At 41.8% G+C, this 16,202-nt stretch overlaps 1 protein-coding gene across 24 annotated transcripts in view; it reads left to right on the top strand.

Annotated features, from left to right (window-relative positions):
• DTNA (dystrobrevin alpha) overlaps nucleotides 1–16,202 on the top strand; it is a 230,317-nt gene that overhangs the window by 148,642 nt on the left and 65,473 nt on the right. For all 24 annotated transcript variants that reach the window (XM_082043803.1, XM_082043805.1, XM_082043791.1 and 21 more), the window contains one exon: nucleotides 11,737–11,950. In XM_082043803.1, the coding sequence (XP_081899929.1) occupies nucleotides 11,737–11,950 (214 nt within the window). The remainder of the gene's footprint in view (nucleotides 1–11,736; nucleotides 11,951–16,202) is intronic.

The raw sequence follows: 16,202 nt of genomic DNA, 5'->3' as shown, positions 1-16,202 counted from the left end.
TTTTCTTTTCTCAGCAATTTTTTTTTTTTTGTAAGTCTCCATAATTCAGTTTTGGTCACCAGATTTACAGCAGAGATGGCACTTTGAAAATCAACTCCGTATACAACCTTGGAGACTTTTTTGCCACCTTTTGGGAGCTTTTTCCTACTATATTGTTTGCTGTAGTATAGTACAGAAGTGTTATATTTGATTAAAATCTTGAAATGCTGTATTTTTTACCAATTGAAATAGGCACTCAGATGTATGGTAAATTATCCTTATTTTAAGAAAATTTGTTGTGGGTCATACATATTCACTCATCAAGTTTTGTTACCCCATGTATTCTTTGGCTAATTTAGAGCTAACACTTGCAAAACCCCTTTGAAGGAACTATTTAGTGAGACTGAGGCCTGATCACATAATGCCTCCAATAAAGCCTTTCTCATTAAAATATTATTATGGTGGGATAGCAAGAATAGTAGAGATGTGTAATCTAGGAGTACCATTGCCTGTTTGGGGGAGGGGGAGATTTGTAAAGTTTCTGGCTATAGAATACATATAGCAAAGGGTCTGCTATTTAAATCTGGATCTTTAATTCATAAATATATTTAGGTCTTAAAACAGGAATAATGTGTATAATCAGTGGATTTAAGCTATGTAACTTGTTAGCAACAGTGCAGAGGTTTAATTGAGTGGTCTTTCCTGGTTATCATCAAAATATTAAGAAGCTTAGAGTTAGATTTTTTCATTATTTTATTTTATACATGTCATACTTCATTTGACATTTCAGGTAAATGATTGCAAAGCATGTTTAAGAAAAGGAAACACTTTCCCAGCATCTGAGTGACAAGTAGATGACAACAGTTTCCCAGCCCAGCACTGCAGGGTGCATCACCCACTGTTCCCTGTTGCAGGATTGACTGTCATTAGTGCTGCTCCTTGGGGAGCCTGATGGCCTCTTCTGCCACCCACAGAGAGCCCTTCAGGCTTCAGTTAAATATAGGTGAGACTAAATGGGCAGGAACTGACAACAGGAGGAGAAGGAACCTTTATTATAAATTAAATTAATATGAAAGAGAAGAATTTTACTGGAGATCTTTACATACTCTTACACCTTGGTGGATTTGTCAGGTACCATATAAAAAATAAAAAGACCATGTATCATTATCCTTATTTTTATTCCTCATTAGTAGCACTTGACCAAGTTGATGGACAGTTCCAACAGGCCACATTTGTTTAATGTGCTGTAGTGATCCAAATCTCAGAAGGTTTTAGAATAATTCATGTTTCCTTCTGAGCAGAACAGTAGGTGAGGATACAAGGATGCATGCCTGGGTACACAGACAGGAGGACCTTTAAAACTTTTCCCCAAAATTTTCAGTGCCTCAGTCGTACACTTCACATCCTGAGGATTTCCAGACAACCAGCAGACAGGTTTGACAGCTGCTCAGAAATGTCTCCTGTGCACACAACGTGCAGCTGGCCGGCATGTGCCCAGAGAACCCAGCTCCTGATGGCTGGGACATCGCTTGTCCCATGGGGTACCACAGGGACAGGTGATCTGCATGAATTCAGTGAGTCCAAATGCAGCCGACTGACTCCATGCACACAGCAGTTCAGAACAAAGATGCTTGCTGGTCTGAACATTTAGTTTCATATCCAGGCATTCCTCACTCTGGGTGTCCATCCTTGGGGTGGGCAGGTAGAAGCATGCAACCTCACTCCAGCTTTCAGCTGAGCCAGTGCGTACCGCACACCTGTGCACTCTCACAGCACAGGCAAAGAGGTGAGGAGGAGGAGGAGTAGGGGTGCATGTGGCTGAGAGGGGGTTAAATGAAACCATGACCTCCCTTGGAGATACCTGGGCATTCAAGGGAAAGCTTGAGGGAGTGTTGGAGCACTCAGGGTGCACCTCACACAAAACCTCTTGAGGATGTGGAAGACTCTCCCAAGCATTCAAGGGGCCTCAGGGCAGGCTCTGTGTCTTTTTGTTTATTGTATATGTCAGAGAAGGGACTTGGAGCACAGCTTACCTGAGCAATGGCTTTAGAGAAAAATCAGTGGGGCAACACTGATTCCTCTCCAGTAAGAGTTATTATATGTTCTTGCAGTATAAATTTGTGATTAGACGAGGACGCCACAGAGTCACAGAACCATTGAGGTTGGCAGGGACCTCTAGAGAGAATAGGGTCAGCTAGAGCAGATTGCTCGGGGCTGTGTCCAGTTCAGGTCTGCATACCTTCAAGGATTGAGACTGCACAGCCTCTCTGGGCAACCTGTCACAGTGTTCGACAACCCTCACAGGGAAATTATTTTTCTTATGTTTAAATGCTTTTCTGTATTTTAATTTGTGCCCATTTCCTTCTGTCCTTTCTGTGTCCTTTCCCTGCGAAGAGTCTGGCTCCATCTTCTTTACTCCCTCAAATCAGATGTTTATCCACACTTATGACAGTTGCTCCAGTCCCTTTGTCATCTTTGTGACCTTTTGCTGGACTTTGGACCCAGCACTCCAGATGTGTCACCAGGGCTGCGTAGAGGGGAAAGGTCACCTCCCTCCTCCTGCTGGCAACACACTGCCCAATGCAGCCCAGCAGGATGCCAGCTACTTTTGCCAAAAAAGCTCATTGCTGGTCAGCAACCAGCCTGTGCTGGTACATGTAGTTACTTCTTTTCATGTTCAAGACTTTGCGTTTCCCTTTGTTGCACTTTATGAGGTTCCTGTCAGCCCGTTTCTCCAGTCTGTTGAGGTTCCTCTGAATGGCAGCACAGCCCTCTGGTGTATCAGCCACTGTTTCTCATTTTGTATCAGCTGAAAACTTGCTGAGGGTGCGCTCTGTCCCGTCATCCAGGCCATTAATCAATATGTTTAACAGTGCTGGCCCCAGTATCAGGCTTGGTTGTACACCACTAGTGACTGGCCTCCAGCTGGACTCAGTGCCACTGATCACAAGTTCTTCAGCTCATCTCTTTCAGTCCACCTCTGTGGCCACTTATCCAACCCATACTTACTAGTTTGCCAGTGATGATATTATATGTCACAGTGTTGAAAGCCTTGCTAAAGTCAGAATAAGGAATATCCACCACACTTTCTTGTCTCGTGAGCTAGTCATTTCATTGTGGATGGCAAAGAGGTTGATCAAGCATGATTTTCCTGTCCTAATTCCATGCTGACTGCTCCCAGTCACCTTTTCTTTAATGTGCTTGGAAATTCCAGGAGGATTCACTCCTTGCCCTTTCCAGGGACTGAGGTGAGGTTTTAGTTCATTGGAACCTTCTTCTTGCTTTTCTTGGAAATAGCAGTGACAGTGGCTTTCTCACAGCCCTCAGGAACCTCCCCTGATTACCACAAGCATTTGAAGACGGTCGAGTGGCCTCACATTGACACCAGCCAGCTCCCTCAGCACTTGTGGGTGCTTCCCCACCAGGTCCTGTGGAGTTGATTATGGCAGTCTGTTTACACATCCCCTAACTGGATCTTCCCCCACCTATGCTGTCTTCCTTGCTCCAGACTGTTCCACTTGTTTCAGGGGCTTACCGGTAAACCTTATCAAATTCCATCCCAGGTGGGCAGGCTTTGACAAGATTCCAATTTTTCTGAAGAAAGAAGTAAATGTTGTTTATGGTTACTCTTGGTTACCAATATATCGTTCTCTTACAAGTTTTCATGCTATTGTATGGGTCTAATACACACATCTCTGAAAATTAAAGCATTTGGGGGTAAGAATAACATGGCAGTAAATATTCTGAATACTTCATTAATTTTTTCTTGAAGCCAGTAGTATTTACTCACCAACCACTGCATCTACAAAACCTAGGAATCAAGTGAAATAACAAGAAGATGCAACAAAATACATTTTGACATCAACACATTCAAATGTGTGCTGACAAGCTAGAAGTCCATGACCCTCACTTTTGGAAAACAGCAATGACCAGCCCAAGAGCTGTTGATGGCCTGCAGAGCATTCGGGAGTGGCCCAACACACACCAGGCTTATTGGATTGGCTGGCTAGCAGGTGCCCAGCTGTGCTGGAGATCAATGGGCTGTATGAGCAGCAGTTAGGTGGGGAGGTAGATAAGAAGCCTGAGAGACCTGGGAGCAGGAATAGGAATATACAGGACATGTCCAGGTACAGTCTGAGTGGAGGTTCAGATATCTGGGCAATGCGTAGCCTGGGTGTGCCAGGCCATGTAGGGTGACAGCTGTCACCAGATGTACCCAGCCAAAGAGTCATTAGAACCATAGAATCATTTCAGTTGAAAGAGACCCTCAGGATCATCAAGTCCAACCATAACCTAACCTAGCTCTGGCACTAAACCATGTCCCTAAGAACCTCGTCTAAATACCTTCTAAACCCTTCCAGGGATAGTGACTCCACCAGTTCCCTGGGCAGCCTGTTCCAGTGCTTGAGAACTCTTTCTGTGAAGAATTTTTTCCTAGTATTCAATCTAAACCTCCCCTGGCGCAACTTGAGGCTATTTCCTCTTGTTCAACTTGCTACTTGGTAGAAGAGACCAACCCCCTCCATGCTACAACCTCCTATCAGGTGGTTGTAGACAGCGATAAGGTCTCCCCTCTGCCAAATACCTCATTTGAGCCGTGAGCAGAAGCAACACCCTGGTACATTTTCTCTGTCATGTAATTTGGCATCAGACAGTGTAAAAGACTGCAAATCATAGGTGACACGTCGCTCTGCATAGTACCAGACGCGCAGGTAAAGCTTTTGGTGATCGTGCTACAGCTGGCTGATTTGAGGGGCAGCTTGGCCCCAAACTGGTGTAGTTTAGCAGGAAAACGCTTCCCTGAGTCCTCCCTTACCCTCCTGGCAGTGGGTGAGAGGGTGAGTGAGTGAGTGAGTGACTTCCCAGGGCTTCCTAGCAAGGATGATGACAGATGGCTCCAATACCCTGATATGTGATGGGTTCATTCCAATGAAAAAAGAATCGTATAACATATTTTATGATATTTTTAGGATTTGTTAGACAAGCATAAATCTTTCCCTTTTAATGAAATCCACCTGAAATACCTGACATACATTCAAGTGCCATTGATTTCTAATGACAGTACTAGTATGTTTAAACTCAAGCGTGTCTGTAAGAACTTTGCTGGACTAAAATCTTCACAGAATCACAGAACATTCGGGTTTGGAAGGGACCTGGAAAGATCCTCTAGTCCAATCCCCCCACCAGAACAGGAACACTCTAGGTTACACAGGAAGGCGTCCAGGCCGATCAAGTGTATACTAAAAGTTTGGAAATAATTTAAATTAATACTTCTTTAAGAGTTTTTCCTGTATTCACCAACAAAGGAAAATCTTTCAAGGAGGAAGTCTGTCCTAGCTATCAACTGGACATATTTAACCTAGATTTAGTTAGACCTACTGTATGTTAAGTAAATTTGCATCGATGATTAAAGCCCTAATTTAGTCGCTTTCCTTGTTTGATTAATTTTGATCTCCCCTTCCATGTTCATTTAGTAATAAATGGAAAGATAACATTGTAGAGTTCATGGTTCAGGTGGAATACAAAAAATGCAATAGAACAGATAAGGATTTTTGCATAAGTAGATCTGTTTAATGGTAAGAAAGCTTAACGACACAGACATTTAATTTTTTTTTTTACTACTTAGAAGATAAACTTGCACTACAGTTTTGGTTTTTTTATACTTGCTTAGGGCAACATCATTTCTTGACAACTGATGTTTGAAGTAATCTGCCTCCTTTGAGATTAGTGATATATCCAAGATTATCTGTATCTCACAGCCTTTCCCTAATTCTAAATAAACTGCATGATAGAAAGAAGATTTCATTTTTCACTGCATAAATAAATGTTAATTTATTTGCTTTGAGTTGAAAAAAATAAGTGTAGTACATCTCTTCTCTTCCATTTTGGCTGTTAAAATACCTTTATGTACTGAACAGAAAATTACTATTTGCAAGTAAATTAAAGTTACTAATTACAATAAATAAAAAATACACTGATTTCCTGCTAATGAAGAGACTAGAAAATGATTGAAGAAAAGAAGGAGGATCAAGATCAATAAAATTGACACATGCATTTATAGAAAGCAAAATAATTTTATCCAAAATTCTGTATTCTCCAATTGTGTCCAGAGTACACCTCTTCCACAAATTAACCTGTTGACAACATTGTAGGTGATGGAATTCTGCACTGTAACTACTAATTACTCTTTTTGATCATCAAAGTAGGAAAAGATGTTCTGAACACAGATAAAGGCAGAAGGGCAGGATGTAAAACTTCAAGGGTGTCTGAAAACTTTTTACTTTGAGGAAAATGAAAAACTCCTTTCAAACTGAGGCAGCCACCTTTCATTCACCCTCACACTCTGTGGAGAGGGACTGATCAGTTCAGTTACAGTGTGCTGGCAACAGGCAGTCTCCAAATGTTGTTTTAACAGGTAAAGGAGTCCACTGAAGGAAATAACATCTGTTATTTGGAGTATGTTTTTGTGCATTAATCTTATGTCTCTGCAGTTCAGCCAGGGTCTCCTCAAAGTGTGCATTTGCTGGGGAGTGAATGGCAGCCATCTGTAATGCTGCTCATCTGCGTCGTCCCTCTTCTGTCCAAATACTGAACGTTATTTACAGTGACTAATTACTATCCATTAGAGAACATGCTCAAATATTAAACCCTCTATGACAGTGTGTAAATATTACTTATTGTCATGAAAGTTAAATTAGCAGACATTGTTTGCTGTAGAAGATCTAATAATGCAGGTGTTTAGCTTACCTGTGACTTCAGAAATCACTTAACAGGAAATCTGAGGGGAAATGTATAGTTTAACAATTGCTCTTGGACATCATTACATTTTTTTCAGACATCAGGCAAATGAGGGAGAGGTTCTGCACCTGGATAGCTGTGCTGTTTACAAACTGCGAGGCATTTGAAGGGTCTGTGAAGGTTGGCTGGGCTGCACAAGTTTGGATTGCTTAATACCACACAGGTGCTAGATACAAGCAGCTTTTACTTCTCCTGCCTAGTGACACTGAAGAAACAACCGGCAGATTTCTGTAGCTTTAAAGGTCCATTTCAGAAAGGGCATCTTTCTCATGTTGAGGGATAATTCTGTTTTCAGAGGGAAACATGGCTAAGGCAACAAAAGCAGCAAGGGCAATAAGACGTTAAAAACAAGCTTGTGGAGTTTGACTTTGTTGAGCGAATTTAAGGCAGATTTTAGGAGAGAGAAAGCTGTCCTGCATCTGTAACTGGTTCGTTACACTGTGAACTCTTCTTGTTAGCATCACTGTAGTATGTAGAAATCAGATTCAGGTTTTATGTCACTGACACGTTGTACAAAGTAAGGAGACATGCTTTCTTCAGTGAGATTAAAACAATCTCATGGATGGATAAATAAATAAATGGGCATAGCAGGTATTATAGAAAATGAGTAGCAGAGAGAATTAAAATGAAAATGAGAGAAATCTAAGTTTATGCAGTTTGCAAGGTTGACCTTCTGTTATTACATTGAAAAGTAATTTCTAATAGTACAAATGAATAGAATGGAGCTTGCAGAGGCTTGTGTTTTTCTCTGCTGTTTCCCAATATTGATAGGTTGAGTTAGCAGCATGATATAATATGTGAGAGTCTGCTTACTATGTGAGTAAGCTTAAAAAAACACAGGATTCAAAGTGATCAGAGGGCAGTACACACAGATCTAATTGCGCAATGTTAAGCAATGCAGTGTAAGAGGCTGTGACTATGTCAGGGTCTGGTAGCTGTTCATACAGATTAAAATATTTATTATTCATATTTTATATAAAACCTGAATTAATCTAGGCCATGTAGTAGTCAGAACAGAGAATATATCTTAATGTTTAAAGAGCAAGGTGTGGGATTCATCTCAGTTAACATTACCCACTCTGAGGTTACATATCTCATGTAAACTTGCTGCTTTAGACTTTGTCTGTAGTCAGTGAAGACTATATATATATATACATAGGTACATATATTTATGTTTATGTTTGTGTTTATGTTTATAAAGCGCCTGTCACCATATCGCTAAACACTGTTTGTAACCACTCTGATGGTGGAGGTAAGAACAGGAGTTCAGTCTGTTAGTACCCCAGCACTTGTTTCCAACTAATTTAAAAAAAAAAAGAAAAAAGCCACAAGACACTGCTGCCAGCCTGCCTGGCTGGTGTTTAATACTGCTACGCCATCAGTATTGGAGGGAGACCTGTTGTGAACGGTGACAGTTTGCGCTGTGACTTTTCTGACTGCACCTTCAAAGCACTGTTCATCCCACCTGCCTCCAGACGGCTACTTTGAGGTGCCTTTTTCTTCCACTGACGTTAGAGGGAGCTTCGATCACCAGCTGACAGTAGACACCTAATTTTTGACATCGAAATTTAGGTGGGTGAATTGTTGTCCATAACAACTGACTTGAGTAAAGGCCAGAGGCTTCAGTCCTCTGTACAACAGTCTAGCAAACTCTCCTTGTGATTTTGAGCCAGGCATTTCGACAAATATTTTCAAAATTAGCAGATCTTGTTAAAAAGTCTGGCTCTTGTCCATCTTCCATTTCCTCCTCCAGGAAGTATTACTTTCCAGCCTCTGTAGAGAGCTTTGAAATTCATGAATAAAATGCAAAATAAAATGGTGCAGTAGGATTGCTGTTTATTCAGCTTCAAGTAGAACCAAAGCGTCTCTGGAAAAAAAAAAAAAAAAAAAAAAGTAGAATTATTTATAGTACAAATGCACAGCAGTTCCTTAAGACTAATATTTTATGGTGGGTGGGAGACTGTTACTGCTGTGTAATTTCTAGTAAGTCATTTTCTTAGTCTTGTGCCCTATGTTTCTGGCATACCAATAAATATCAGGATAGCTTATGAGGCCTTCAGGTTAGAATTAACACTAAAACAAATAGTTTTCTCTCACATGTCTTAGTGTACTGATATTATTAGTCCTAAGTCTGCTAGCCTCTGGATATTTCCCTTCCCAGGACCATAATCAAAACTAACTCTGGATGTGACTATGTTATGGAAAATATAGTGTGGTTTGGGGGGGAACCCACCATGAAAATCTGACAACTACATATTATAGTATCAGTACTGGATCATGTGGTGAATAGAGAGACCAGGCCCCATTTCAGCCTCATTCCTTGTGCCAGCTGTTTTCCTCCGTGCTCTCTTTTTCAAGAGTTTTCCACTACTAGGCTATAACAATTGAAGTTAAATTGCTGTGTGAAATTTGCACTGTTAGGGAGTCCAGATGTCTGGTTCATCCTCTTTGGACGTCCTTTTCTCAACGCTAGGGAAACCTTTGTGGTTCCCCACAACTGCAGAAGTACACTAGATAGATGTATGGTCAAAACAAAGGGCTTATTGCTGTGTTCGTTCCTCTGTGCTGATCAGGTACAGAACTGCTTCAGCGGTAGCCACACACAGCTGACAGGATCTGTTGCCCTTTATATTCCCTTTTCCACCCCCATGCTTTTTCCCCCGCCATGCCCATGCACTCCCAAATAATCAGCCTTCCCCTGTTTATTCTTTTCCCACTAGCTTCCATATGGCTGATTTTACATCCTTATTCAGTACTTATCATAGGGTCACCCTAGTAACTTCTGCCTCGGCCAGCAGTGCTGTCAAGCCAGTACCCCTTTTTGTGCTGTTCCTTGGGTTGCTAGTTGTTAGTGTAGCCTCAAGTTAAGGTTAGCAATCTGCATATGCACAACTCCCTTTCTGCTGTTTGTTATCACCGTGATTTCTCATGTTTTTACCTTGTTAGTGTAGCTACAGTTCAGGTTCATCTGTGTGCACACATGCCCTGTCACCTAGAAACCAGCCTGGTGAAACTGCTGGTGGAAGCACCTTCTCCTTCATCTACTCAGCTTGAATTACCAGGGACAGCCCTCATGGCCAGCGACAGCCATCACACTTAACCTTCTGCTTTCTGCCTGCCCTTCCCTTCTTAATAATGCCACAAAATACATGCACGTGGTCCAGGCTGTTGCTGCATCTTCTGGTGTATTGCTCTGTATTTCTTCCTTGGCTGCCTGACAGTAATGAGCCAGAGTGGGAAATGCTCATTAACCCTTCTGTCCTGAACCAGACCATGGCTTGCTTTGTGGTGACTTCTTCCTTTCTCTGCCTGGTCTGGCCTCTGAACCAGATGCTCTTCGCTCAGCTAGAAGACAAAAAGGAAGAGCTCAGAGAGGTTGTGTGCTCCACCCATCTGGCTTAGTTTAGAATGACAGCGTGAGAACAACCTGCCAGCATACAAGTTCACCTGTAGGTGTTTCCTTTTAATACAAGGGCCAAATAAATATTTAGGTGTCGTGATGGAACTGCATTTTTCAGTTTTTCCCAATTATTTGCTATGGAACAGCAAGAAGTGGAAAAGTGTCTTACCTGGTGCCTGAAGTAGTCGCTGCTGTGGCTGCTCACCTGCTTGGGTTTACAGATGCAGTAGCAGGGCATTAGAGATTATTTTTTTCCTGAGGCAGAAGGAAAAGAAACCCAATCCTAGGGAAAAATTCTAGACTAAGTAAAATGACAGTATATCTGGTTTCATTTATCTGTCTAGTATTAGTTTACATTTCCCTGCCATCAGACCATCATGTCACATTGCAATCTGAGACAGCACCTGCAAACCAAGCAAGTAAAAATATAATGATGAGGTTTAGAATTACATTTCTCTATCCACAAAAAAAAAAAATACATCTCCTTCCATATACAGATGGCTCTTGATATGTCGTAAGAGATATCACCATGCTAAGTAATGAGAACTATACAGTAGTTTCTCTGGTTAAAAAAAAAAAAAAAAGATAATTTGTACTGTGAACCTCATTATTTATACCTTACTGATGGTTTAGTAAGACAGTAGGTAATGCCTAAGATTAAAAAAAGGATGATTCTTTGAGTTCGGGTTTGAACTAAATCCAAATTTTGAAGGAATGTAGGGGGGTTTTAAATTTTTGGCATGGTCCACCACTTCTGGAAATGCCAATGTGCTGCAAGCTGATCATACTGCCACAGTAACAGTGCTATGCAAACAAAATTTCTGTCTGGGTATAATACGGAGGGTGAGCAGAGATTGTCCGTTAAGCTGTCCTTGTAGGTAAAAACAGCCCCCATGAAATTCAGCTTAGACTGGGACTTTAGCAAAGAGAGAGATTTATCACATCATTAGGCAAATATATTTAAAAGACGCAAAATACAACTTTGGGATCACTTCATTACGTGTTCTGTGTTTAAATGTAGCTTGTCTACCCTGACTCAATTGCAATTCTGTTTTTGTAAAATATTTTGCTTTCCCTACAAATTGCTGAAAAGAATTTTCAAAATGTCAGTATGTGTTAAGCACTTAGTACTCGCAGGATCTTCTGAAAAGCCCATCTGCTATGCAAATTAATATCTAAGAGTAATTTCTGAATGGGGATTCATAGAGGAACGGTTCAGAAAAACACTTAGCATATGTTTACCTTCCAGTGATTTCCATAAAATACAGATTTTGACTCGAATACTTTATACAATGAGGAATGATTTCCAGAGCTGAGGTTGTACTCATTACAACTAATAATATCAATATACTGCTTGCTTATTAACAGATTTGAATTTTATTTGCACTTTCCGCTACCAATTTCGTTTCTCAGTGATGGAAAATACATTTGTTTAATTATTCGTGACGCGTGTCCCGTGTGATTGTGGTATCCCCACCCCGTGGGATGAGGTGACGTTTTATTCTCAGTTGCTTTCAGGAGCGCCTGTCCCCATTGACTCTTTCTGTCCTGTGCCCTAGTGCACCTGGTGGACATCTGGAACGTGATAGAAGCCTTGCGGGAAAACGCACTGAACAACCTGGACCCCAACATCGAACTGAACGTGGCTCGCCTGGAAGCTGTGATCTCCACCATCTTCTACCAGCTCAACAAACGGATGCCGACGACCCACCAGATCAACGTGGAGCAATCCATCAGCTTGCTGCTCAACTTCTTGCTAGCAGCCTTTGATCCGTAAGTCTGCCTTTCTTCCGCTCATCCCGACTGGTGAAAGGGCTTTGCTTGGTCCGGAAATATCTTCGGAAAACAATCAAACAAGCTAAATTCTGACCCAAATAATGAGCATTTGAATAGTGCTAACTAGGGAAAGAACCTAAATTAAGCACTTCTGCTTTTGTTTCTGTCGAGCCAAAATCAGCAGAGCTATGTTTTCATCCAGTACTCAGACTCGTTCCAGTTTATATCAAAGAAGAATTATCTACTGAAACAAATTTACATCCACTTTTAATTTGCCTCGTTATTTATTGACACGCCAGTGGCTGTCACCACTGCAATGCCTCTGCAGCAGTGACATGGGTTAATAGCTCATTATTTTGAAAGAGCTCATTTTCCTGCAAGTTCTTGCAGCTGTAAGCAATTTTTTTTTTCTGGCTTATGCCAGCGCAGGATGATTTTGCGACCATGACAGAAATAGGATAAAGACCTGGAAGTGATGCTGAAATTCATGTTGCTTATTGCTGCATGGAGCCTGATTTACAAAAAGGACAAGTTGGAGACAGAGCGAGCCACTTACCTTAATGAGTATACTGTGTATACATATTACGGTTTCTGAATACATAGTCGTCAGCCTATACCACAATATTTGCAATACTCAAACCTGGATTATTCAAGAACAGTGGTTAAGTCTGTCAGATGCAGATAATCTATTGCCTCTTTATGCATTATATTTTGAAAATTCACCAGTTGAAAACACTGGCCATGACACATTAAAATAAGGATGCTGCTTCCATCTCCCTCCCTCTTTCTCATCCTCCTGCTTGAAGGTCCTGGTGTTGGGTACCGTGCACCTTCTGGAGCCAGACCAGCCAGCGGCTCAGTCACCATGGCGACAGGGAGGAAAAAGTAGATGTTCCACATGACAAGGCTGCACCCAACCTCTTCTCTGGTCCCTCCGAGAGGAAAAAACAGAAGCCAATCCATTGTGAAACCGTAGCCTTCAGGAATACACGAGGAGAGGATTTTACTCCCCACTAGGGAAACAGAGAATGTGCTTAAAGGGGCAAGGTTTCGCTTTCCCTGAAAACATCCCACAGGCTGTGAATCACAACCTGTTTCTGGGCTCCTGTGAGGACCTCCCAGGGGTGAGGAGGCTGTGACCCACATTCCCTTTGCCAAGCAGCAGCTCAGTCTTTCATGCTGCCTCCAAGCAGGTTGCTCAGGATGTGCTTCCCAGAAGGACAGAGACACCCAAAGGGCCCCCAGGATGAGGCTTCCAGCTCTGGGGTCTGAGATAGGGACTGGCTGCCTATAACCCTGTTTTAAATGCATCAAATATCAGGGATGATGTTCAGGTGCAGGCTGCGTTATTGAAGTTCAGGCTTCATGGGGGTGTGTGTCAACTAGATCTCTCTTTACTGTGGTGGAAGTTTGGACACCTGTCACAGATACAGACATACAAGTTAAGCGTTTGATTCTCAAAATGTGCCCTGCCCTTTAGTGTGGTTCAGATTATTGAAGTTTTGGGCAGTGGAAAGGTCATTCTCTGCTGAAGGCCACAGGTTCGTAGAAGGAGGAGCAAAGTCTTTGCTCATGGTCACAGAGATGCAATACACTGCATGTAGGGGGAACAGGAGGGGAACCGTGAGGCAAGAGGAGGTATTTATCTCACTCTCTCCGCATTTGTAGAAACTGGACTATTGAACTGAATTGCCTGCAGTCTTCTCCAATGAAAAAAATGAGTCTCACTAGGTGCATGAATCATACTGAACTCACAACAGTCACCCATAAAATAATCCTGTTATCTTTGAGCTGGGTTTACTCCTCTGTTTCTTAGCCTTGTTTTAAGGAAACAGTTGACCTGCAGAAATGCTGTCCAGACTTGTAGATGGCTAGTGATAAATTGGTTTTTTATGTTTATTGATTAATGTTAATGTGATCACATTTGATTCTATGAACACAGACAACAACCAAACCCCCCCCCCAAACCCTAAAAACCCCACAATAGCTTTCTAAGACCACAACAGTAGACCAAGACCAAATAGCTCTTCGGTATAAACGAGTAGGCTGTTTTAATTGATCGTAGATAATTTTGGTATTTGTGGCTACAGAAGGCAATGGCTACTCCTCCTGTATTGTGGGTGCAGAAAAGGTTGTGCAGTTTCTCATGCCCCATTTGAAATGCAAAGAAAGAGAGTGCAGAAGTGGAGTCTGCAATTCAACATATATGCAGGGACCACAAGGGACAAGTTAATGTGTGATTTAAAATCTAGTAGGCCTACCACTGTCTCATTTATTTAGTTCTAGTTAATATATTCTGCCCTGTGTCTGCTGTGCTGCCTGAAGATCCTGCAAGCTTTAAACGGAGCTTCTTCTTTCGTTTATAGCTGCTGGAAACCTGGCATGTTTCTCTGCCTTCTGGCAGGGAGTATTTCTCTAGACCTGCAATACAGATGTCTTCTTGGGAGCTAGAAACTTAAGAGGAACCATGGTGCAATGCTGTGGCATGTGGGCCAGCTTGCCCACTGCCTGTGCTGAACATTCATCCCAATTTTTTGATTATTTTTTCACTTCCTTGGGGATTTGTTAGGCCTACAGATAACTATATTTTCCTGCTGCTCAACCCTGAATGAAAAAAAAGTGGGGAAAAATTATCATGTGTAAGATTTCATGTGACACTGACTCCAGTGCTTCTTCATGCTAAGCCAAAACCAAAGTGCAAACTTACAAAACTACAAGTTAACAAATTCAGAATTCATGAGTAGAAATAGAATTCAGATTAATTGGGTGTTAGTGTGTGCAAGTCAGCATCATGTGGTAGTGTACCCCAGCAGACCAAAACCAGTGAGCAGAATGAGGCAGTTGGACTTTAAAGAACTAGGACAAAAACATGCCTAATTTGTGTTTTTAAGCGCACATAAAAATTGGGCAATAGCTTTTACTTCAAGGTCTACAGTGATTAACTGGCTTTATGAAATAAAAGCATACTTCCTACACTGGCACACAGTACTTTATAAAAAGATGACAAGTTCAAACCTCTCTGAAAAATTCATCCCGGGCCAGCGCCAAAGCCTGCGCAGGCAGCCAGGTGGAACATCAGCCTCATTCAGTCGAGCTGTTCCCAAAAAGACTCCTTTTAAACAGACTGTAAAATATTCTGTGCTAGATCATCTTCAGCACTGATTCAAGATTGCAATGCAGATATTCCGGCTGCAGAACTTAACTGACAAGATCATAGATGATTTTCCTCTGTCCCTTGATGTACCTGTCCTACGAATGGAGCTGTGAGCTCTGGGCTATTGGAACAGACCCAGTCTACCCAGAGGAGCTTGAAATATTCATGCCCTTGCTTAATCAAATGTACATTTGAATCATACTGAGTTCAATACATAAAGATGTTCAGTATCTTTTTTGAAAGTATAAATTCTTGCTCATCCATCTATTCAGAGCTGTGAAGTGTTTAATTCCTTCTCTTTTCGCCCTTTGCTAATCACTGAAAGCCATACAGGCCAGCTAGCATGTATGAGGGAAGCTCAGCAAAAAATGCATTTCATAGATTTGGTCATTATGAATTTTGCCCTCTTAAATGAAATAATGTAGCTTGATTCCAAGAAAATTTCTTCTCTGAAACCTGTTTGTGAAAATGGGAATTCATTATTGTAATCTCTGACATTGGCTGCCCTGATTAAAGTGGTTACAAGTAAAAAAAAAAAAAAAAAAAAAAAGAAATTTTGTTACATTTGAAAAAGAAATCTTAAAGCTTTGGGGAGGCACTACTTCATGCCTAGTTAATGAAAAGAATGGTATTTTCACAATGTCCATTTCACGGGACACATTCGCTGTTTCTAAAGATGTGGTGTTACTTCTTCACAGCTTTCACCAGCATATGGCTATCTCAGTAGGAATATTGCTAGAGACATCCTGACAAATGTCACTGTCATCCATTTGGTACCACGCTCCTTGCTGACGTGAAAGGCAAATTCAGGCCCTGGAGCTGGACTTGGCCTTGTATGGTCTGTGGGTGTTGTCAGGCGGCTCTTGCACTGGGGAGAGGCTCTCTCTCTATGCAGCCACATGTTTGAAGAAGAAACCTTCTGCTCTGGTGTCTAAAAGCATGTCACCTGCAAGTGAGGTGATTCTGCCCGTCTGTTCTGCTCTGGTGAGACCCCACCCCTATGCCCAGCTCTGGAGTTGTCAGCACAGGAAAGACATGGACCTGTTGGAGAAGATCCAGAGGAGGCCACCAAGATGATCAGAGGGCTGGAACACC

This window comes from Streptopelia decaocto, assembly GCF_964273445.1.
Source record: "Streptopelia decaocto genome assembly, chromosome: 2".
Taxonomy (NCBI): domain Eukaryota; kingdom Metazoa; phylum Chordata; class Aves; order Columbiformes; family Columbidae; genus Streptopelia; species Streptopelia decaocto.
Note: the sequence above shows the minus strand (reverse complement) of the source record. Positions and strands in the feature narration are given on the sequence as shown.